Source organism: Aspergillus pseudotamarii, assembly GCF_009193445.1.
Source record: "Aspergillus pseudotamarii strain CBS 117625 unplaced genomic scaffold BDV38scaffold_17, whole genome shotgun sequence".
Classification (NCBI taxonomy): domain Eukaryota; kingdom Fungi; phylum Ascomycota; class Eurotiomycetes; order Eurotiales; family Aspergillaceae; genus Aspergillus; species Aspergillus pseudotamarii.
Genome location: NW_022475031.1, coordinates 232,186 through 253,040, shown reverse-complemented (window position 1 = coordinate 253,040; position 20,855 = coordinate 232,186). Strand labels below are relative to the sequence as shown.

Sequence of the window (20,855 nt, the reverse complement as noted above, 5' to 3'; positions counted from 1 at the left end):
TCGGAGAAGCTACGCCTGTGCATATTCCTTCAGATACGCAACAAGCTTCTCGGCTCCCGAAACGGGAATGGCGTTGTAGTTGGACGCCCGGATACCTGTCCACGTCAGCGCCATGTCGCAATGGGATAGAGCGTCATTGCATGCTTACCTCCGACACTGCGGTGGCCCTTGAGCCCAGTGATGCCGCGCTCCACGGCTCCCTTCAAAAAGGCCTTCTCGGCCTCATCGACATTGCCCCCCTAGACCCGATGTCAGTGGCCATCTCAACCGACCATGATTACATGGAAAGCCCTACCTTGATCACACGGAAGCAAACGTTCATTCGGGAGCGCACACTCTTGTCTGGCACAACCTTGTAGACTTCGGGATACGCATCCGCCGCCTCATAAATCATATCGGCCTTCTGCTGGGCCTCGGCCTGCTGTCCGTCCACCTTGTCGGGGAAGGTAGCCAGCAGCTTCTTGAGAACTTGGCCGGCCAAGTAAACACTACACAGCGTTAGACCGGTCCAGCGCTGACGGAGGAGCAACCTACTCGAAGATCGGAAGAGTGTTGTAGAGACTGTTGTTCTTTGCGGTTACGCAGTAGTCAAGGATCGTGGGGGCAATTGGCAGTCCAAGCTTGCGAAGGATCGTTGGGGGGCACGAGACGAGCAGGTCCTTGCGGATGATGACGCCAGTCACTCCGGCACAGCCCAGGTTTTTTTGACTGGTCACGTCAGCTTGTGTTCACGGTTCAGCTCAGAAGGTAAATCTTACGCTCCGAAGAACACAATGGAATAATTCTAAATCAAGGTGAGCAATGAATCACTGGCCAGCACAAAAACTGGGGTTCTCTACCTTAATGGGGATACGCCTAGAGAGGATGTTTGAAGAGAAATCTCCCACCACGAATGGATCCTCCTCCGAACCGGTTGGCTCAAGAACCTTGGGGAAGTGGGGGTATTCGACACCGTCCACTGTTTCGTTGTCGCACATGTAGATCATGGTAGGCTTAGGGCTCAGGTTCCATGTCGATTCATCGGCAATCTTGCCGAACTTTCCATCGTTGACCTTCCGGGCGTCACTAGCAATGTTGACGTATTCGGGTCCAAGCAGGCGGATTGCCTCCTGGCTAGCCTTGGACGACCATCTGCGCCGTCTGTTAGTATCACAGAACTGGTTCAATGGATGCGACCGGAGACTGACGATCCCGTAACCAAGTAGTCCAATCGCAGCTCCGCCTCAACCTTCTCGCGGAGCGCCTTAATCACATCCTCCTCGCTGGCTTCGCCGAGCTCCTTCACAATCTTCTGGCGCTGTTTTTCAACCCAAGCAGAAACGATGTTGTACACCGTCGCATCGAATTGACCCGATCCTCCACCCTGCATCATCAAGATCTCGTAGTTCGCGGGGACATCGAGGAAGCTCGTAAGGTTGGCCTTCATAGTGTTCAAGATGTTGGCTGCAATCTCGCTGCGGTGGCTGTGTTCGGCGACACCCCTAGGAAAGTCAGAATACCTTCTATAGCTTCAATTGCAGCGATGCCGGTCCGGAGCTTACAGGCCGGTCTGCTCATAGTTCTGCAGAGCTTCGGCAGCTTCGGCCAAGACGTCGGTGGGCAGGGCGGCAGGGCCGGCACCCATGTAGGTAATATCCTCTCTCTTCATATTGCAATTGGCGTTTGGCTGGACGAGATCTGGGACTTTTTCTCTCAACAACGGATTTAAAGGACCCCTCCAATCGTTCGGAGGAAAATCGGCGGGTGAGTCATCTTATCAGTCAGGTGACTGCCCCGCGGTTGATCTAATCAGCACTTTTATCAACCGGCAAAAGGTTCCCCCGGCCCCATCCATTCTAGCTATAGTACATAGCTCCCTCCAGACACACATCTCCAAGTGTAGCTCAAAAAACATAATAGAAAGATGGCTATTGTCGCAGTAGCGGGCGGTACCGGTGGTGTCGGTCGGACCATTGTCGAGGCACTAGTCCAGCAAGCAAAACATCAAGTCATCTTGCTGACTCGTGGGGTATGAACGCATACCTACAGTAGCTCCGGAATTATATTCAAGAGCTGACCAATTTCCCAGGTACCCAAATCAGATCCTTTGCTTGACAAGACCCAACAGGTGCAAGTAGATTACAGCGACACTACGGCATTGGCACGCATCTTGGACCAGCATGAAGTGCACACCATTATTTCTGCAATCGGGATTATCTCCGATGAAACATCTCAATCTCAGCTCACGCTGATTAACGCTGCGGCTCAATCCTCAGCCACCAAGAGGTTTATTCCTAGTGAATATTCATTTATTCAAACTGAAGCGTCTGCTGCCTCAAAGTACTTTGCTCTTTGTGCGTCTAGCTAACAACTCCAGTCTCCTTTCGATCGACCCAAGTATCAAGTACTGGTTGGCTGCCGCTGAATTGCTTCAAAGAACCACTCTACAGTTTACTAGAGTTATCCCCGGGTTCTTCATGGATTACTGGGGAATGCCAGTCGTTCGTACTAATCTCCAACCCTTCACATTTGGCATAGACATCGCCAGCTGTCAGGCCGCCATTCCGGGCGATGGCAACGATGTTATATGCATGACATATACGTACGACATGGCTGTGTATATTGTAAGATTGCTGGATGAGGAGGATTGGCCCGAGTTCAGTGTTATTGTTGGCTCTGAAACCACATATAATCAGCTTCTCCAGCTAGCTGAAGAAATACGAGGTATATCCAGGAGATATCACTGACAGTCCATTAGACTAACTTCGTTTAGGCAAGAAATTCCAGGTTGTCTACGACAGCGCAGATAAAATCAAGGAAGGAGATGTCACTATTCCTCCAATGCCTGCCGACACTGGGTATTCTGCTGAAGAGCTCAAAGAAACTACGGTACTCGTGAGTCGGTTGACAATTGCCGGGGTATTTGATCTGCCGCGCGAGAATCGGTTAAACGCGAGGTTTCCAGATATCGAATCAACTAAGCTCAAGGACTTCCTACAAAACACTTGGAAAGCCCATCAATAATACTATCCATTTAAACAATGACCTGTTTTCTTTGGGCAATTTCACAACGGAGATACCTAAGCAAAGGATTCAAAGCCAACTGCACTCGCCTCAATATTCATTATTATAAGTTTCGATGCTGTTATGTTATTGTATGAAGGGAAAATATCAGTGTACATGAACTATATAACAAGCCCTATCTAAGATATTGTCCTTAGCAATTCTTAAGAAATTAAGAGAGTAGATATTACAAAGTTCGTTGCTATTATTTCTAATAGTTAATAAATGACATTTGCTATCACTACCAACCATATCTTCGGTACAACAAGACTGGATGACTTGCCTACTCCAGATACAACTGCAAGTGTACTAGTAGTCATCTAGCAAACAACATAATGACCGTTGATTAACTCGAACCCCAGCTTTTCTCGCCAATAAGAAGAAATATACTTGATATGGGAGCTAGCTTATAGTGCTGTATTGGCGCATGATTATTATCTCCACAATTTTCCTAGTTGAACCGTGGTAATACTAGGGATGTAAGGATCAACGGTTCAAATATGTTCGACTTCTACAATAAGCAAGCACAAATTCACCGGTGTATCTTGTTCCATTCTTGCTGTGTATTGGTCATGATCGTGGTGGCAATCCATAATCATAAAGATTGTAGACACAGCGTCTAGCGAAGTACATACTACGAATCAGATTAGTGGTAATAATGTTATCGAAATCAGGCTCGGCCAGACTATCATGTCGTGAGAGCAAGCCATGGCATGACGATTACATGAAGAAAACCGGACGAAAACCTGCATCTGACCCCTTTCTACTGTACAAGTGGTCTTCGCGTCTAAGTCGGTAGGAGCCCAGGCGTATATTGTGCGGCTTATTATGGGTAGGTTTACCCGAATGCATTTCTTTTATCGGCTGCGTTTAACGGCAGGCTTCACCAGACACACATTGGGCAAGGCCGCTTCATACATGCAAGGCTTTGGCTTTGGGGGTACTAGTGCTCCTTGTGTAGCCCTGAGGGATGAGGTAGAGATTGCTAGAACTTGCGTAAGTGTGGTCTCTCCCATGGTAAGGTTATATGAGTAGTGTTCCGAAACAATACCAATCTTGCTTTTAAGGTCGATGCTACCCTGGGACTAAGCCACTTTTATATCGCCCTTGAGTATTATTGAACAAGTCATAAATCATAAGCTACCACTTACGTTACATAGTTTGGGTATTTCCTGATTGGGACACATAATTCATCCTTGTTCATAGTAAGACTAGGATACTATATAAGATAATGCTGAGATCACAGATTTAACCCCGATTTCCTCAATATGACTCTCGCATTTCTTTCGCCTGAGCCTCATACCCTAGAATTAACTCGCAATGTCTATGCCCAAAGCCCCAACCAACGAAACGGAAGAGCACATCGAAGACAAAACATTCGAACATGTGCCCGCATCATTGCACCTAAGTAATGACCCTAACATCTACCTCACCCCGGAACAAGATATGGAAGACAGAGGTAGGATTCCTGCATCGATCCCTACAGACTACTATATCCATACAATAACTAACAGGACATCTTAGACGACATCAACGACGAGAAGCTCGATTATCTTGGGGATTTGTACGATGGTTAGTGATGTGCTAAACTTGGGCTGATTGTTATAGTTTGAGTCGTGTATCTAAAATGATGTGCTGACATGCGGTGCCGGGATATTACTAGTAGGCATCTCGGCGTTTTTGATGACTATGTTGTAGTTGTGAATTAAAACACGAAATGGTATGTAAGATATTGGTTAGCTGAGTGTTGCTATATTAGGTAGTAGGTGATGGCTAGATGAATGTAGTTTACACTTTCCATGGAAGGATGACTGGCTGACATGCTTTGCCGATGATTAAAGTATCCTGTAATGGTCATCAATGGCTTGAATAACGCGATTGTTAAGGTTTGGGAGATCCTTAATTATCTGTTGTGTAAGTACTAAAGAAATATATTAGCCCGGAACCTGTTCATATCCAACACCTTTCCACAAAGCAGGGGATACTGGTTGATTTTCTTCACCGAGAAAGCAAGGGAAATACCTCAATTAGAAGAATACTTCTACAGATCGAATAGCCCTATGTCCATGTGGATGTCCCACCATCGGGGATGGAAAAATGATCGCCAACGCGAGAAAGACGCTGCTTTTTGGAGCTATACGTCGGGGATTTGGGAGTTGGACGAACAGCCACGGCAGCGATATAATACAGGATATCAATGTCATGGATCTGTACTGCATGATGGAGGATGTAGGGTTCCTCCCGCTGTTGGTGGCGTTCGGATGATGGCTTACGTGGCTGACGGTTGGTTTTGCAGATATTGGGGATCATGATGATTATATCAACCAGAAATATGAGTATTAGTGGTTAAAGTGGGTAGAAGAAGAGTATATTCCGTTCGAGACAAGGAAGGCGCATTTCTTTAGAGCAGAATGCAGGTGAGAAGATAGGACTGATACAGTGTGCGAAGGAAATAGTAGTCATTTACTTGGGTTTATCTTGCCTAATGTGATTTCCATACACTGATAGTTTCTCTTGCTTAACGTAGATTAGGAATAATCACCTTTTATACCAGTCAATGGAAGTCTTCTTCAAACCCCCTTCCTATCTCAGTAGTTTCGTGATCTGCACGGGTAGGTGGGCAGGCTGGCGATGCACCAACTAGATCATTCAATGGCATTAGAATAAGGCGCTCAACTTGCTTTCTAATTCATCTGTGATCACGATGGTTCTAGTTGACCGTTTCCTTTTGCCCTCCTCATATTCCTGCTCCCTGCAGCCGCGCTCAACTATATCCATCGATCACCTAGTACTTATACGCAGAAATATCTACTATTAAGGGTAAAGTGTAAAGGATTAACCGGGGATTCGACCTAGAACTTAGAAGCGCTATAAGGTCTTCGGTTCATGTTATACAAAGGATCCTGTTCCCCGTTGTATAAGAATCTTGGTTTCTATTGTATAAAGGATCCATGCTCTATTTATACTATACCCGGTCCTCTGTGCATGATTAATTTTAGAAGGGGTCGTCATAGGCCCATAGGATCAACGCTCAGTCTCCTATATTAAATTCAACTATTATTGAAATACTAAACGTTGATATCCCGAATTGCCTACGTATTCCTACCTCCTAGTCAACGGGTCTTCTACACTGAATCGTAGATCCTTTGTTGCATAAAAAACCTGGCAACTCGGCAAGGAATCAAGGATACGTAGGCAGAAAGGCAGACAGTACTAGTAGATACTATGTAGACAGAATACTAGTGCTTATTTTTCTTTACTACTAACAAAATACTAATCTTTAATCAAGAGGGCCCAGGTCCTCTGTATATGATGGGGTGATCATGTCGTCTACTATACGTTATAAAAAGGCCAGCGGATATAAACTCCAAATTTACCGTTCAGTGAGCAAGTTTTCTATGCACAAGGGGCAGTGTATACTGCACAGTCATCAGACAGGATCGATATTGGACCGGTGACAATATCTATAAGGAAGGGTTAATCTGACAGGGCGCTTGCCTACCCCCTGCAGCCTGCCTGTATAGATTTATTTACTAGTAGAATAGTACCTCTTCATATCATGATATCTATCTGTCTTTAGCATATTTAAATGCCTACTTTTTATATATTATTTTGACTGTAAAGTGTGTATTCTAACTCTAAGTATTGATTTCTATATAGAATAGAAATTACTAAGTACTACTCTAGAGTTATCGATAGAGGACTATATCGGCCTGTGCCTCCTAAAATTCCTACTAGCCTAGGCGCTCTTGTAAGACTGACTTGTGAAGCTGTACTAGGTGGTATACGTAGGGCCTTGGAAGTTTGCAGGTTCAGGGTGGGTTTGGGCCAGATTGGAGGTGGCATATTCCCCTTTACAGGTTAAGTGAAGCGCTGCAAGACTAGAAAGGTGGTGAATATACAAATGCGTCCCAGTGGCAGTACAACTAATAGAAGGACTAGCAAAGACTACGGTCCAATGAACATTTTGGAGTGATTCATGAAAGTATTCCAAGCACAAATAGCCTTGAAAAAAAAAATAACAAAAAGGTAAATGTACAATGTCTAAACTCATACATATATCCGGTTATAGGGGCCTGCCTATGCTATGGGGTAGTTGGACAGCTAATAATATCAAACAAGTTCAACATATCACATCAACTACTCATCCAGCGGGTCACTCCAGCCTACTCCGGGGTATCCCGCTTCTCCAAATAAGGTGCTTCGCGCTTGCACTGTGGCAGAAACTTCCAGGAGAAATTCGTACAGTATGACCACGTTGGTTAAAACATGGCCGAGGGTCGCTGACCGCGGCTCCTCATCAGCAATCGCACTTTCGGCCTCTCCTTCTGCCACTGCATTTGCTGCCGGCTCGGGTTCTTCACCAGCCACTGTTGCTTTGTGCGGATGGTCCACTTGGAATGGCTTCGCTAGTCGCTTTCGAAGCTCCTCCGCTGCCGTCGTTCGAGGCGAGGAGGACTCACGAGAGTCGGGAGAGCGAACTGAAGATCCACGAAGCGGTGAGCCCACGGCGGCCTGTCGGGAAGCTGGTGTGCCCGGGGAATCTTGCACAAGTGAGGACCTCCCTCGAGGTGACCCAATGTCGGAGTCTAAGGGCATCTTCAGTGGTCGCCGTTCAGAAGGAAGACGCGTTGGTACTTCGAATGGTTGCTGAAGGCGGCCAGTGTCTTTAGCAGGATCATCCTGATGGAGTAGGTCCCGCCGAGCTGCAACTAGAATGTCAAAATCCGGCACATCCTTCCGCCATTGCTGGATTCTCTGCACAAGTCTTTGCAGTGCGGATGTGAGCGTTGGTGTCTCAGAACTCGACAACGAGGGCTCTTGATAGGCTAGCTTTATTTGGTCTAAGATTTCCATAGGTCCATCCTGGGTTATAGTCTGATCATCGTATACGTATTTAGATGGGTCCACAAGGAGCCAGCTGTCAAGCGATATAAGGTGTGAAGATGCGATACTCATGAGAACCTCCGTTAATGCTAGGTTGACGATGACGCTATTCGTAAAGAATGTCTCGACACAATTCAGCAGTTCCTGGACAATAGGGTCCTCTTGGCGAATCTCCAGTGGGCGGTCATCTTCCAGGCCAGTTTCAGCCGGTGGGATATACAAGTGAGATTCTAAGATTAATGAAGCATCCTTGAGGTAGTCCTCAAAGGACTCATTTAGCGTGGGGTCATCCACAATCGACGTGGCCATTCCTGTAAGCTGCTCCAGCTCTGCATTCAATTGCCCCACAGTTCGTTGCCCGGCATATTGACCAGGAACCGTTCGGATCAATGACCGGGCAAAGGTATGATGCCGTTGGAGGATGACCGCCATTAGCCGTAGCGTTGCCAAAACAGTTTGCCGATTGGCAGACTGCAGCCCTAGGAGAGCAAGGTCTCTTAGGTTAAATAGTGAAGGCGACGGTTTCGCAGCTTCCTCCGAGAAAGCAGCTAAAACGTCCAAAGACTTCCGCCGGCTTACTGACATGTTCACTTTCAAAGTAGGTGACGTTTCCATGTCGGAAGGTGAGGCTAGTAAGAAGTGGAGAATTCGATGTACCAGATCATCCTGGTTAATCGACTCCAGAATGCGATTCAAATAGGTAAGCACGGCAGCGGTAGAACCACCTTCGACATCCGAGGACTCGAGCAGTGATGGGTATCTGTTCACGCACAAGGGTCATGTCAGCAACTACTCAATCAGTCCACCCTGGGACTCACTTACAGAAGTTGTTCGAGAAACAAGACCTGAAAGTGATCTAGTAATGTGCCGTTGACTTCTGCTGATTTGCAGTGATCAATAGTATCCTGCCAAAACAATAGGTACGACATGAAAGAGTCTACAGTTGCCCCCAGTGCAGGGGGAAGAGCAGTCTCTTGTTTCGCATGATCAGATAGCGCAACAATGTGGGGCATCTTCTCGTCGGGGGTTTCATCGAAGGACAGGCTTTCAAACATCAATCAATATAGCTCAAAGGGAACGAGATTAACAAGATACTCACTTTCCTAGCTGACTATACAACGCACCTAGCCCCGTTGCCATTAATGTGGCTAGATCGCTCTCAATTAACCATCTCTCTAGGTTCTTTGAGCGAGAGGCTGTCTCTATCAGATAAAGAAGACCGGTCCGAGCAAAATCACCCGCACGGCCCCCGTGGTGAACATATTCCACTAACAAGTAGAACAGTGGGAAGTCATCCTTCCGAGTCGCACCCGCGAACTCAGCGCCAGTATTGGTTTGTTGCTCACGGTCTTGGTCTTCGGACCTCGGAGCAAACCACGCAGGGAGAATATCAGGTTGCAGACGGATATTATTGGCGACACCAAACAGCAGCTCGACAAGCCTTCCTTCCACATCTTCTGTGTGTTTGTCTGCACGTCGGACGAGATCCACCAGCGCCCGCGCGAATAGCCGGTTATCCACTACTCCATCCACCTCCGAATCGATCAAGGTATTGAAGAAGACAGCGGCGGAACGGAGCATTCCATCGTCGTAAGAAGACAGCGCGAGTTTGGTGACAGTCACGAAGATCTGAGAAGATGCAGCATATGCTAAACACGGATGAGGAGCCGGGCCTCGGGATTCATCGCTGAGGACGGAATTTAGTCGGTCAATGCAGTTGCGCGCATGGGTTGTCGCAGACTGATCTCCCGACGGCGAGTTGGTGGAGCGCCAGATTTGCTACAAAGGGAAACATTTAGTCGAGGCCCGACAGGCGGCGCAGTGAGAGGAGAGCATACTTGCAAAGTATTACAAGTCCGCTTGAATGCCGCCAATCGCTCAGTAGGAGAGCTTGCCCGGTACGTCTTGGTAGATAGCGAACGGGATCCGCCGATTAAACGAGACCACTACCGCAGATTAGTTAAATTGATTTCCAATGGTTATGGAGGGAGACTATTAAGTAAGGGCTCAGACGCAAGAGTCAACTTACAAAATCCATGATTGCGTGAGAACAGCATGATACTATTCATTCACATACATGATCAAACTGTGGTGTTATGGTCGCACAGGAGACAACATCCACAGGGATGAGCATTAGTGAGACAGGCACAAGTGCGATTTGAATGAAACGGGGAAATCTACTAACTGGCTTTTCTTCACCTAATAGCAAGATGGCCGAGTTAGTTAAGGCAATAGATTGTATGCTTTCCAATTGGCTAGAAGCTATCTGTATCATCATGAACGGATAATTAGTAAGCTACTATGCTGAAACCCGACTATCGAAGATAGCAGGGTTCGAGCCCCGATCTTGACATTCTTTTTTCCATAGGTTGTAATCACATCATTGTGATCTACATCAAGTATCTGCTGAATGCGTGATCATATTACCTTGGGGTGATACGAAGATTATTCATTATTAGACCCAACCAACAAGCCTTCATCCTGCCAGTGTCACTAACCAAAGCATACCATGTGCATCTATAGTACATCAGGTGCAGTCTTCATTTGAGGGGTGAAGCAAGTTTGGCTGGATCGAGACTTGGTTATCACTAGTGAACTTATTGATTATGGAAGCTGACAGTGGCCATTTCCAGACATCTACATCCACTACTAAGGGGTCTATGATAGACAATATGCCATACGGCATCGATCACCATTCCAGCCCATGGGCTGGAGATCGACTCATAACTGAGTGAATTGTTCGAAAATGTGCTGAATCAAAAGGAAGAATACCCAAGGGTACCTATTCACATCGCGAGATGCAAATCAAACCATGCCCGCCATCACAACGCCGAGAGAGTATGCGCCCGCTCCCCATCCCAGTCTAAAATATCGCCCATCAAAGTCGTTTAAACAAAGAAAAGTAAACATGAGGTTAGGAAGCATAAAGCGCGAAGAAAAAGGAAAGATAAAAAGTGAGGTAACGCCGACACCCATTGTCCATAGCTAGTCGCTGTCGTCTTTCGGTCGTCGACCTCCGCGCTTTCGTTTCGGTTGTTCGTTTTGATCACTTCCATCATCATCGTGCTTTCTTCCTGCTGGTTGATCTGGCACCTTGGCAATGATGTCGGCCAGGAAATCTAATACTTCATCTTTCGCGACCGCTTGCTTCAGATGCGATGCGGTGACACGTTTCGAATTCCGGTCCTTGGCTTCCTTTGCGGCCTTGGTGACAAGAGAGATCATAAAGAGTTCTAGAGCTTTGGCTATAAACAAAACAAAACGCGTCAGCATCGCGTCCTACATAACCCGGAGGTATAGCAAAGAGGGAACAGATCACATACAGACAGCAATTGGAGTCACCTGCGCTACCTTACCGACATCTTCATCGGCTTGCATAATGCGCTTAATGCGCGCGACAGGGAATTTTGTCTTCACTTCCACGCCCGCCAGGGGGTTTGACTGGGGAGGCTCTTCCGGCAGCACCGGTGTTGGTTCGACATATGGTGGTTCGACGTATGATGGTTCGACGTATGTTGGTTCCACGTACTTAGTTTCCGGTATGGGCACAACCTCGGCAGCGCGCGCGATCCGAGACGACCGACGAGCCATGTCGGGATCTACAATCGGGTCTGCGAAAGGAGGGATGTACTGTTGAGAGGCACGACGGGGTGGGGGTGGAGGAACAGGGTCGTGGTACTGCGGGGTGAAATAGGGAGAGGCGTTGTAGGATGCGCGGTGATGAGCCAATGGGTTCGCAACGGAGTATATGGGCTGGGGGATAGAGGGGGGGATGGGGGATTGAAAGGTGGAAAAATCGGGAGATCGAGGTCGGTAGGAATTATCCTGATCTGTCATAGCTGGTGTGGGTTATTAGCGATTAATATTCCTGCAGAAAAAAAAAATAATAATAATAAAAATTAAAATAAAAAATAGAAAAAAGTGGTGATGGGGATGCGCGAGCGCGAAACAGGAAGCCGCTAGTGTGATAAATATGGGGTTGGGTGAGTTTAGTTACTGTGGTTTTTATGGGCACGTACCTTGAAATTTGACAATTTCGGTGGTCAAGAGGGATTCCAAGTGGACATGAAAAAATAAATAAAGTATATCACGCCTGGGAGAATGTTATAGGCATCGAACGGAGGATTTAAAATACAGGTGTATAAATAGGACTCCTAGAGAGTTCCTTGTTTGTGGTATTTCAGATCTGAGGTCAGATTGTCAAGGGAGTAAACAATCAATAATAACGGTAGTAAGGTAAGAGATTGGTATGTAATTTTTGCTTAATGGGTTGTTTTGATCGATCGCGCCACGGATGGCCCGAGCTTTTGTCTTGCTTCGAGAAGAGAAAACGAAGGCTAAGTGCGTGGGCACAAGAGACTGTGGGCTGTGGGCACAGCAGCCAGAAATCTGAAGGGTCCCGGCGTCCTTTTTTCATCCGCAGAGCAGCGGTCGCCCTTTTTAACCCTGCGCTCCTGGTCCACTCGCACACTAAAAATATGTACTAACCCGTCATTTGGTTAGCCTTGAATGAATTTAGCTTTTTCTTTTTTTTTCTTCCACCGAATGTGTTTTTTTTTTTTTTGTTTTTTCGCTGTTTATCTTTTCTTTATTAATTTTTCTTATTCTCTGCGGTTCCTTCACTCTCCCTTTTCTATTTATTTGAGACAGATGATCTCGAGAACTCATGACGACATAAGTGATGACTCTTGTTGCAGCCGCTACTCCATATTGCCTTACTAACGTTACAAGTTTACAACCTTCGATCTTGTCCTACGTTCTATCTATTGATATATTCATTCTCATTGTTTTCATCCGCCCCTTCTTCTTGTGAAAGAATTATACGGGATATGAAAATAATTACTGATCTCTTCCTCACCACCATCATCATCATCATGACCCAACTGGTGGCTCTCATCTGACCACTCGCCACCACGACCGTAAAACGATTCAATGTGGACAAGGCCGTGATTGGGTCCCAAGCCTGGTTTAGCCTTACCGCGCGTGATGCCGTCCGTCGCTCGGGATTCTCCATACTAACTGAAGACAGCTTTGAAGATACGTATTGTTTATTTTCTGCTTTATCAGTGTGTATCTTTCTCTTTCTTGTCATTCCCGTCACTATATTCCAAACAGGGCCTTTTAATGTTGGTGTTGTCTTTTCGGGATATTGTCAATCGCATCCTTTCTTTTATCTCTCGTTTTTATATTGCTGCTGTCGTTATCCTTATACTGTTCTTGCTGGCATCACAGTATGAATGTCTGATGGAATCCTTCGCAAACTGCCATGACGGTCGATGATGATAGAATGAGCCTAGAGATGTTGGGAAAGGATGAACACGGCAGGCAGAAACCTAGCCATGGTATCGCCGCTAGTTTCATCCTCTCTTGCTACTTACAGCAATACCGCATCCGTGACGGTGAAAATAACTTGATCTAATCTGATGGCCAATCAGTTTTGCTGCTTTCCTACAATTCTTTGATCCAAGGTAGTCCCGGGAGCCAATATATATTTTAGTTCAGATATGTTGAGAATATCAAAATATGTTGCTAGAGCCCGTATAAAGTTAAGTAGCCTACCCTCAGTCCCAGCGTTGTTGTCGTGTCGACAGAACCCCTGATGATAGGTCACGGGCACCTGTCAGCCTTGGGCGGTGTGAGGCAGTACGGAGGAAGTCGTGCCAGCCATTCAAATGAAATGATCGACAACCTGCACCAGCACGTTTCAGAAAACCATCCGAGGCATTTGTTTTTTTTTTTTTTTTTTTGGTTATATGTAACAGGTCAACGAGCGGGTTGACGAGCCCGGTCAACTAAATGCAGTACTCGAATACATGATGTTAATTTGAGACCCCACTGGTCATATCTATAATATGTATTCTATTAGTAGGTCCTCATACAAACATACATACATCTATCTCCCTTACAGGGAAGATAAAGAGGACAAAAGGGAGAATGCCGGTGAGGGACCGCCCACAACTGTCACACTCCGTGGGCGGGGAGCAAACAAGCAAACAGGAGGGACGCCCGGTCCGCACATTGTTCCGTTCCGACCAGCCTCCGGCCCGTCCAGTCCAAATTTGGTCAATCAGTCAGATTGCGACTTACCACGATCATTACTCGCTCGCCATTCACCTGCGACGTCGTTGGGAATGCGCTTCATTACCTACTGATGGCGAATTGAGCCATGCCATCTGCTTTTGCCATCTGGGCTAGCCTTTACTTGTCATACGCGCCGGCTATCTAACTTTCGGACTTATCTCGTGCTCTCTTGACCTCCGTCTTGACTCGATTTTCGCCATGGCTGCAACGGATCAGCCTTCGGGCTTGATGGATATTGCGAGGTAAGCAATACCATTGGGGATCGCCCTTTTAACATTGCAATGCGTGGTGGCTCATTGTATTACCGGTGAATTAGCTCTCTCACGCAGGATGAAATTCCATTCAAGCTGCGATGCGCTATCTGCAACAAGCTGGCTGTGAACGCGTTCCGGTTGCCTTGCTGCGATCAGGCTATTTGCGAAAACTGTACGAGCTCTACATTCCTTTGCTATACTTTATGTTCCCATCATGACTTGATCTAACGATCTCGTCTTAGGCCAAGCGTCACTGCCAGAGACCTGTCCTGTCTGCGCACATACGCCTCTCTCCTCCGATTTATGCAAGCCGAATAAAGCTCTCAGGACGACTTTAAAGGCTTTCCTTCGTACCGAGGAAAAAAAGCGTGAGAAAGAGCGCCAGTCAGCAACTCCTGCGGCTACCAATGATGCGACCCCTGTGCAGGGAACTCCGGCCCAGCAAGAAACACCCGCGGTTTCCGATGTCCCGGAAGCTAAGCAGGAAGAAGTCATACCAGAAGTGGTGCCCACTGTCGAAGCTCCATCAGAGGAGCCTCTAGCTAGCGGAAACCCGTCGGAGGCTGTTACCGAGCAAACTGACGGGGATCATGAAGCTCCTGTGCAATCCCAACCCCCGGCCGAGGTAATTCGCGTCCCACACACTTGCAACAAAGAAGCGCACATATTGACTGTCTCGCCTCAACAGGACGAACAGACCGAAACCGTTCCCGCGGATGGAACTGAAAACCCGGATGCGACGCACCAAAACGGTTCTGGCGAAGAAGAAGATGCAGATGATGCCAAATTGGCTCAGGAATCTGAACAGGACATGTCCCAGGGCCCGGGGTCAGGGCAAATGCTCCCCAATGGGATGCCGTTCGGCATGGCTCCGGGGATGTTTCCCGTGGGTTGGAACAGCAACGGGGACTTCAATCCGATGTCTCAGTTCATGGGCAACGGAATATTCAATCCTATGGGTATGTGTCTCACCTCTTTCATCAATTCTATAACTGGAAATTGCTAATGGTTTGGTTATAGGAATGGCCGGTATGATGGACCCGATGGTCGCGAGTCAGGGTATGTTTGGAGGTTACGGGATGAACATGAATGGCATGAATACGGGGATGAATTTCGACGCGGGTCAAGGGATGTATGGGGGATGGGACGGCTCACAAAACAATATGTGGAATGGAGGCCAAGATAAATTCAATCCAAATGCTTTCGCAAATGGTATGGGCCCACAGTATGGGGCCCCCTCTGGATTTGGCGGATATAATATGTCTCAACCCAACGGAGTTCATCCTCAAATGCAGCAACAACAATTCCCTAACCAAGATTTCCAATCGGGCTATTATGGTCCCGGGTATGGCCGGGGCAATTTCCGGGGCCGTGGTCGCGGATTTTACCCCGGTGGTCGTGGCCGCGGCGGCTTCACGGGACCTATGCAAGCTAATTACCCTCCTAATGCTAACTACCCAGCGTTTAATTCCCCTAACTTCAATCAAGACATGTCATCCCAATCGCAAGAAGGAGTATCTGCAGAGACGCCGACTGGAGACCCCAACGGCACTGAAGCGACAAATGCTAATGATGAGAATGCCCCAGGCGGCGATTTGGATGGCACCAAAGACCCATCGATGAATGAGAATACTGCTGACCTGGGCGAGAATGGTGAAGTCAGTTCTGCAAATGGCCCCACCATGGAAGAGACTGGTCCAGAGGACTCGGAGCTGCGTGGTATACCAACCATTGACAGTCTTGACCAGGCCAATGCCGCCCAAGGGATGCACAATGGGCCTATGATGCCGGGGCCGATGGGGCCAGGCTTTGGCCGAGGTTATATGCGTGGTCCCTTTCCCGGAGGCCGTGGAGGGCCTTTTGCTGGACCAGCCTTCATGCCCGGATCTGCCATGCCTGCACCTAGAGGACCTGGTGTCGAAGGCGCACCAGCTGCTCCCCGGGCGATGCGGGAAGGTCTTCCAAATACTAGTGTTCTCCGGCAGCGGAATTTCCAGGGAGCGGGACGAGGACCTGTCCCATCAGTGAGACCTTCTGATGCTTCGCAGAGGTAAGTCGTACCCTCCCATCACTGACGGTCTGCAGACCTAGTCTAACATTATGTCTAGCACAACCCCAGCACCTCAGGAGGACCACCGTCCACGCTCAACTTCGAGGTCGAAGTCGCGAGCTCGGTCGGCATCGAGATCGAAAAGCCGATCTCGTTCCCGTGCGCGGTCGCAGTCCACCAGTCGTCGTCACAATCGCCCACGCTCCGCAAGTATCGAGAACGGCGCTGAGGACTCCGAGCGCAGACGTGAGCGGCCAAGAAGGCCCCGTCGCGAAGACAAATACGACAAACAGCCTCAAGCGGAAGATGGCCACCGCACTCGTTCACCCTCTGTTGATTCCCGCCGGTCATCTCGGCGGGACAGGGAGCGAGACAGAAGAAGCGGCCGTCGATCGCATCGCTCGCACCGCCACCGCAGCCAGAGTCCCAGTCGCAATGGGGACTCTCGCGATGCCGATCGTCTCCCATTGATCCCCGAAGAAAAAGATACCGGCTCTCGAAGCAGGACACCCATCGTTGGCGAGACCCAGGAGAGCTCCAGCCGGACCTACCGATCCGGCAAAGACCGCTCCAGTCGTCGCGATGAGGAGCGTGAGAGAGATCGAGATTCTCGACGTCGGGATCGTGAAAGAGATCGCGATCGCGATCGCGATCGTTACCGGGAAAGGGAAAGAGACAGAGACCGTGAGAGGGATCGCGACAGGGAAAGAGATAGAGACAGGGCCCGCGATCGCCACGGTGACCGTGACCGTGATAGAAAACGGTCTCGTCGCGACCGAACTGAATCTCCCGTCGACAGTGACTACTCATCGCGACACCATTCCCGGCGTATCAAACGAAGCCGCGAAGACGAGATCCGTGATAAAGACCGAGCAAGAGACAAACCCTCTTCATCATCAACCAAGACTTCTGAACCGGAGAAAGACCCTCATACGTTAGAGCGTGAGGCCCGCAACCGCGAGCGTTTGTTGAAAGAACAGCAACGGCGCGAAGCGATGCATGCAGACCGCGATACTGGTAAACCCAGCCGTCGACGCGACAGTCGGCAGGAGCGGCCGGCGGCCGGTAGCCGACGCCTCAATTACAAGTATGAAGATGACGAGAGCGATGCCGCTCGCGCGGCACGAGTAGAAAATGAACGAGAAGCCAGTCGATGGGCATAAAAATCCTTCATATCTTCCTCATACTCTCCACCCACCTCTCGAGCCATATGACTTTCACTTTTACCTCACCATATCTTCCCCTGTCTTACAACAAAAGAGCATATAGAGCGTTTCAGGTATTTTTCGTGGGTTTGGAGTGTTGTTCTTGCATGAAGGGGAGCGGGCATACTTAAGTTCATGGATGTTGTTGTTTTGTTGGCTTTGCGGTGGAGTTGATGAGTATCTACGCTTTCGTTCTTTGTAGATATACCTCCTAAAGATCCCTGATAGGATGAAATAGTGCCACATGTGGCAATTTATAAAGCTAGGTATCTTGCGTCAGAGCTTGTTTAGGGAAGTGAGTAGTCAATCCAACACGTAATTGAGTAGATTGTCGCTGGGTCGCCTTTGATATATATATATTCTACCGGCATCAATCACCTACCCACGTGATGTAAGTAATGCTGTACATCGTTCGAAAGACTAGTACTTATCAACCCTCTACGCACTTCATTTTCTCCCTAAACTGGCTAGAAATTGAATTATACCCACATTGTTTACATTCGGTTGAGCTGATGATGTCGTTCAGAAAAACATATATATTTATCATAACTGATTAACCACACATATCGTCAACTTCTATCATTTCCGCTCAAGAAAACCAGGTAGAACAAGAAACAAAGAAGCAAAAAATGGTATTTGCATTGACATTGCAATCATGCTGTCAGTCATAATGAAAGGCATATAACACGACATCGATGGCTATGGACAAAACGAGAGACGGGGGGTTTTTTTTGGAAAGATATCACAAGAAGAATACAATTATTATAGATACAAAGCCAGAGACGGACTGTTTAGCTCAGCCTTGCCTCAAGAGCCACGATCTTCTCGTTCAGGCTTTGTATCTGCTTCTCTTGGTTGGCCTCGAGAGATTCGATCGTCTTGGTCAGACTCTCGATCTGCTGCTTCTGTTCGTGGACTTCGTTCAGTAAAGGCCCGACCATATGTGTGAGCTTCTGGATTTCGCCATGGAGGGCGCTAGCCGCCGTATTGGTGACTTCCGGGATATTGAATCCGGAAGATGTCTCAACCGGGGTGCCGGCAGTAGGAGAGCGATCATTATCCTGGGCCTGCTATTGTGGTTAGTGCGTGGTATGGTTATGGTTCCAACCTTGGATGGTGCTTACTGGAACAGGGGTGGCTGGTTTGGAAGCAGTCTGTGACTTGCTCTCCTCCCTCTGGTGCCACGCGCTGGTCTTGACTGGTGAAGCAGACTCTACGGTACGAGCTTCCCGCTCAGCGGACTTAGGCGCCTCGTCGAAGCTGGACTCCTCAGCCGCAGGCTCCGCCTCTTCCTCATCGGCAAACTTGTTCACCATGGCAGCCATGGAAGCCCCCTGCTCCTTCATGGACGGGGCAGGCTTATGTACAGGAGTCGGCTCGGGTTCGGGTGCCTTCTTCACCGGGGTCGGTTCTGCGGGCTTCGGCGCAAGTTCCGCCTGAGCTGCAGGAGCGCCCAAGGTCTCCGTAGGCTTGTCTTGTACACCGGTAACCTCCTTCAGGCCCTCTCCTTCATACAGGCTAGCCATGGAAATCTTCGGTGGAATGGCTTCTTTGCCGGCGAACCATTCGGATGGGCTCATAGCGGGTGTCAGGCCGATTGTGGGTGGATAGATATCATCCTGGAAGGTCTCGGCACGGCGAGGAACGATGAAAGAGATCGGCTCAATGTAGGTATCGCCGACGGTCTTGAAGGCGCGGGTTATCTCGTTATCGTGGATATTAACACCGCGCTTCGGCATGAAAGCAATGCCACGCTGAGGATCGGCTGACTTGTATTCGGCAAGATATTCGAATTTATCATTCTCCAATTCGAAATAACGGATGTTACCATCACTAAATGGTGTCAGATCACATTTAAAATATACGCAAGTCTGACTTACCCTCTGCCAGCCAAGTATAGGCACTGGGTGCCATCGTCCCAGAAGGGCATGCAGACACCAGAGATGGAATCAAGGACCTTGAATCCATTGATGGGCTCCGCAGGAGCGCGCATGTCCCACAATGCGAGCTGGCGGTCGCTCATCCTGGAGAAACCGGTAGTCGCGATCCGGTCACGTTCTCCCAGCCATACGACACGGCTGTTCTTCGCACCCGAGTGTCCCTGGACCTCATGCGCGGGACGTTCCTGACGTGCATCCCAGATCCGGAGCTTCTTGTCACGGGAGGTGGTGACCAGGAGGGAGCCATTGGCACTCCAGGACTGTGAATAGACCATATCGCCCACGTTCAACGTGAGCTTGGCAGCACCGGCCTCAATATCCCAAATCTTAACAGTGAAGTCGCCGGACGACGTAGCCAAGACATTTTCCGCCGCGGGGTTGAAGAGCACATGTCCGATTTTCCTGTAATGTTGTTAACCGTTTACTGCGTCTAAAGTACGTTTATGACAAGGTAGGCGCCGTGGTGAGGGACTAACTTCGGGTGACCGCTCAGCTTTCCGACAGGTGCAATATCCTGGACATCATCAAGGTCGACATCGGGGCGGAGGGTGAAGTTTTCGGGTACGCGCCACAGGAGGGCCTAGATCGGGTTATTTAGCATTGAGATTGGAACCCTCGGGTTAGTCTGGGGTTGTACCTTGCCGTCATCGGAACCGGATGCAATCAGGTCATCGTTAAAAGGGTTCCTAGGTACGTTGGCTTTCTGGACGTGTGACTTGGCTTGAATATGAAGTGACCGCTGCTCACCAGTCGGTATCCAAGACTGCTGCAGTGTGACCACGGAACAGAGGGATTCTCTCAGGCAATTTGCCCCGCTCCTCCAGGGGAATGACGGCAAAAGCACCACCTCCACCAGCTGCCCAGTTTACAGACAGGTATTTGGGGTTGACCTTGAGTAATCGTTAGTTCATATCGCGCGGACGGGTCAGGGGGTGGTCGGCGTGGAACGGAGGCGAACCTTGACGAGATTGCTGTCCCAGGCATTTGCGGACACGCGGAGGTTATCATAACATTGCTCCTACAGGCGTTGTCAATGAGGTACTGGCATTGCGATGCCGAGGAATTTGCTGGGTACCTTTCTTGTGTTCCGCCCGAAGACGTGTCCTAAAATGATACCTGTCAGATTGCGGGCAACATCAAAACGAGGGGAGGGAATGCAATGGCAGCTCACGGTATTTAGAGGAACGGACGAAACGACCAGACATCACGCTGTCACAGATTGAGACACAGCAAAAACCGTGATCACGACAAAGGAAAAAAAAAATAAAAATAAAACAAAAAAAAAGGAGAGAGCAGGAGAGGAGGCAATTGAAAGGGCAACTATGAAACAGGGAAGCTGTCGGTCTGGGAAAGTCGACGCCGTCCACTTTTAGTCGGAAAGTAGGTCTTCGGTGGG

At 48.6% G+C, this 20,855-nt stretch overlaps 8 protein-coding genes across 8 annotated transcripts; 4 read left to right on the top strand and 4 right to left on the bottom strand.

Annotated features, from left to right (window-relative positions):
• Positions 1 to 9: 9 nt before the first annotated feature.
• Positions 10 to 1,648, bottom strand: BDV38DRAFT_281337 (O-phospho-L-serine:2-oxoglutarate transaminase; the record flags this gene model as incomplete). Its single annotated transcript, XM_032059520.1, has 8 exons — positions 10 to 95; positions 149 to 239; positions 296 to 488; positions 535 to 708; positions 759 to 784; positions 840 to 1,131; positions 1,188 to 1,481; positions 1,542 to 1,648. 8 exons carry the CDS (start codon positions 1,646 to 1,648, stop codon positions 10 to 12), a joined length of 1,263 nt encoding a protein of 420 aa, XP_031915234.1.
• BDV38DRAFT_54529 (uncharacterized protein) lies at positions 1,630 to 3,196 on the top strand. Its single transcript, XM_032063523.1, has 5 exons — positions 1,630 to 1,743; positions 1,815 to 2,008; positions 2,069 to 2,304; positions 2,357 to 2,703; positions 2,753 to 3,196. Exons 2-5 carry the CDS (start codon positions 1,904 to 1,906, stop codon positions 3,001 to 3,003), a joined length of 939 nt encoding a protein of 312 aa, XP_031915233.1. The 5' UTR covers positions 1,630 to 1,743; positions 1,815 to 1,903; the 3' UTR covers positions 3,004 to 3,196.
• A 1,166-nt stretch (positions 3,197 to 4,362) lies between these two features.
• On the top strand, positions 4,363 to 4,619 carry BDV38DRAFT_281335 (uncharacterized protein; the record flags this gene model as incomplete). The annotated part of the gene is made up of 2 exons (XM_032059519.1): positions 4,363 to 4,501; positions 4,567 to 4,619. The coding sequence occupies 2 exons, from the start codon at positions 4,363 to 4,365 to the stop codon at positions 4,617 to 4,619; spliced, it is 192 nt and encodes a 63-aa protein (XP_031915232.1).
• A 2,563-nt stretch (positions 4,620 to 7,182) lies between these two features.
• Positions 7,183 to 9,967, bottom strand: BDV38DRAFT_281334 (uncharacterized protein; the record flags this gene model as incomplete). The annotated part of the gene is made up of 5 exons (XM_032059518.1): positions 7,183 to 8,689; positions 8,752 to 8,973; positions 9,029 to 9,708; positions 9,768 to 9,875; positions 9,959 to 9,967. 5 exons carry the CDS (start codon positions 9,965 to 9,967, stop codon positions 7,183 to 7,185), a joined length of 2,526 nt encoding a protein of 841 aa, XP_031915231.1.
• Positions 9,968 to 10,764: 797 nt separating this feature from the next.
• Positions 10,765 to 12,070, bottom strand: nctA (negative cofactor 2 transcription regulator complex subunit BUR6). The gene is made up of 3 exons (XM_032063521.1): positions 11,949 to 12,070; positions 11,253 to 11,768; positions 10,765 to 11,174 (listed from the first exon to the last, which is right to left on the bottom strand). The coding sequence occupies exons 2-3, from the start codon at positions 11,764 to 11,766 to the stop codon at positions 10,915 to 10,917; spliced, it is 774 nt and encodes a 257-aa protein (XP_031915230.1). The 5' UTR covers positions 11,767 to 11,768; positions 11,949 to 12,070; the 3' UTR covers positions 10,765 to 10,914.
• Positions 11,856 to 12,502, top strand: BDV38DRAFT_242922 (uncharacterized protein). The gene has a single exon (XM_032054160.1). The coding sequence runs from the start codon at positions 12,195 to 12,197 to the stop codon at positions 12,414 to 12,416; it is 222 nt and encodes a 73-aa protein (XP_031915229.1). The 5' UTR covers positions 11,856 to 12,194; the 3' UTR covers positions 12,417 to 12,502.
• Positions 12,503 to 14,208: 1,706 nt separating this feature from the next.
• BDV38DRAFT_270033 (uncharacterized protein) lies at positions 14,209 to 17,477 on the top strand (the record flags this gene model as incomplete). The annotated part of the gene is made up of 5 exons (XM_032057074.1): positions 14,209 to 14,252; positions 14,327 to 14,436; positions 14,507 to 15,223; positions 15,285 to 16,314; positions 16,373 to 17,477. 5 exons carry the CDS (start codon positions 14,209 to 14,211, stop codon positions 17,475 to 17,477), a joined length of 3,006 nt encoding a protein of 1,001 aa, XP_031915228.1.
• Positions 17,478 to 18,310: 833 nt separating this feature from the next.
• On the bottom strand, positions 18,311 to 20,664 carry BDV38DRAFT_281331 (coronin; the record flags this gene model as incomplete). Its single annotated transcript, XM_032059517.1, has 9 exons — positions 18,311 to 18,589; positions 18,644 to 19,352; positions 19,400 to 19,861; positions 19,936 to 20,039; positions 20,097 to 20,145; positions 20,207 to 20,349; positions 20,418 to 20,477; positions 20,535 to 20,563; positions 20,631 to 20,664. The coding sequence occupies 9 exons, from the start codon at positions 20,662 to 20,664 to the stop codon at positions 18,311 to 18,313; spliced, it is 1,869 nt and encodes a 622-aa protein (XP_031915227.1).
• Positions 20,665 to 20,855: the final 191 nt, after the last annotated feature.

Excerpts from the sequence above, each read along its gene's own strand:
- BDV38DRAFT_54529 (XM_032063523.1), top strand. The coding sequence starts at position 1,904 with ATGGCTATTGTCGCAGTAGCGGGCGGTACCGGTGGTGTCGGTCGGACC. Across the intron at positions 2,305-2,356 it reads TCATTTATTCAAACTGAAGC|TCTCCTTTCGATCGACCCAA; the intron begins GTCTGCTGCCTC and ends TAACAACTCCAG. Across the intron at positions 2,704-2,752 it reads GCTAGCTGAAGAAATACGAG|GCAAGAAATTCCAGGTTGTC; the intron begins GTATATCCAGGA and ends AACTTCGTTTAG.
- nctA (XM_032063521.1), bottom strand. The coding sequence starts at position 11,766 with ATGACAGATCAGGATAATTCCTACCGACCTCGATCTCCCGATTTTTCC. Across the intron at positions 11,175-11,252 it reads GGTGACTCCAATTGCTGTCT|CCAAAGCTCTAGAACTCTTT; the intron begins GTATGTGATCTG and ends TTTTGTTTATAG.
- BDV38DRAFT_242922 (XM_032054160.1), top strand. The coding sequence starts at position 12,195 with ATGGGTTGTTTTGATCGATCGCGCCACGGATGGCCCGAGCTTTTGTCT.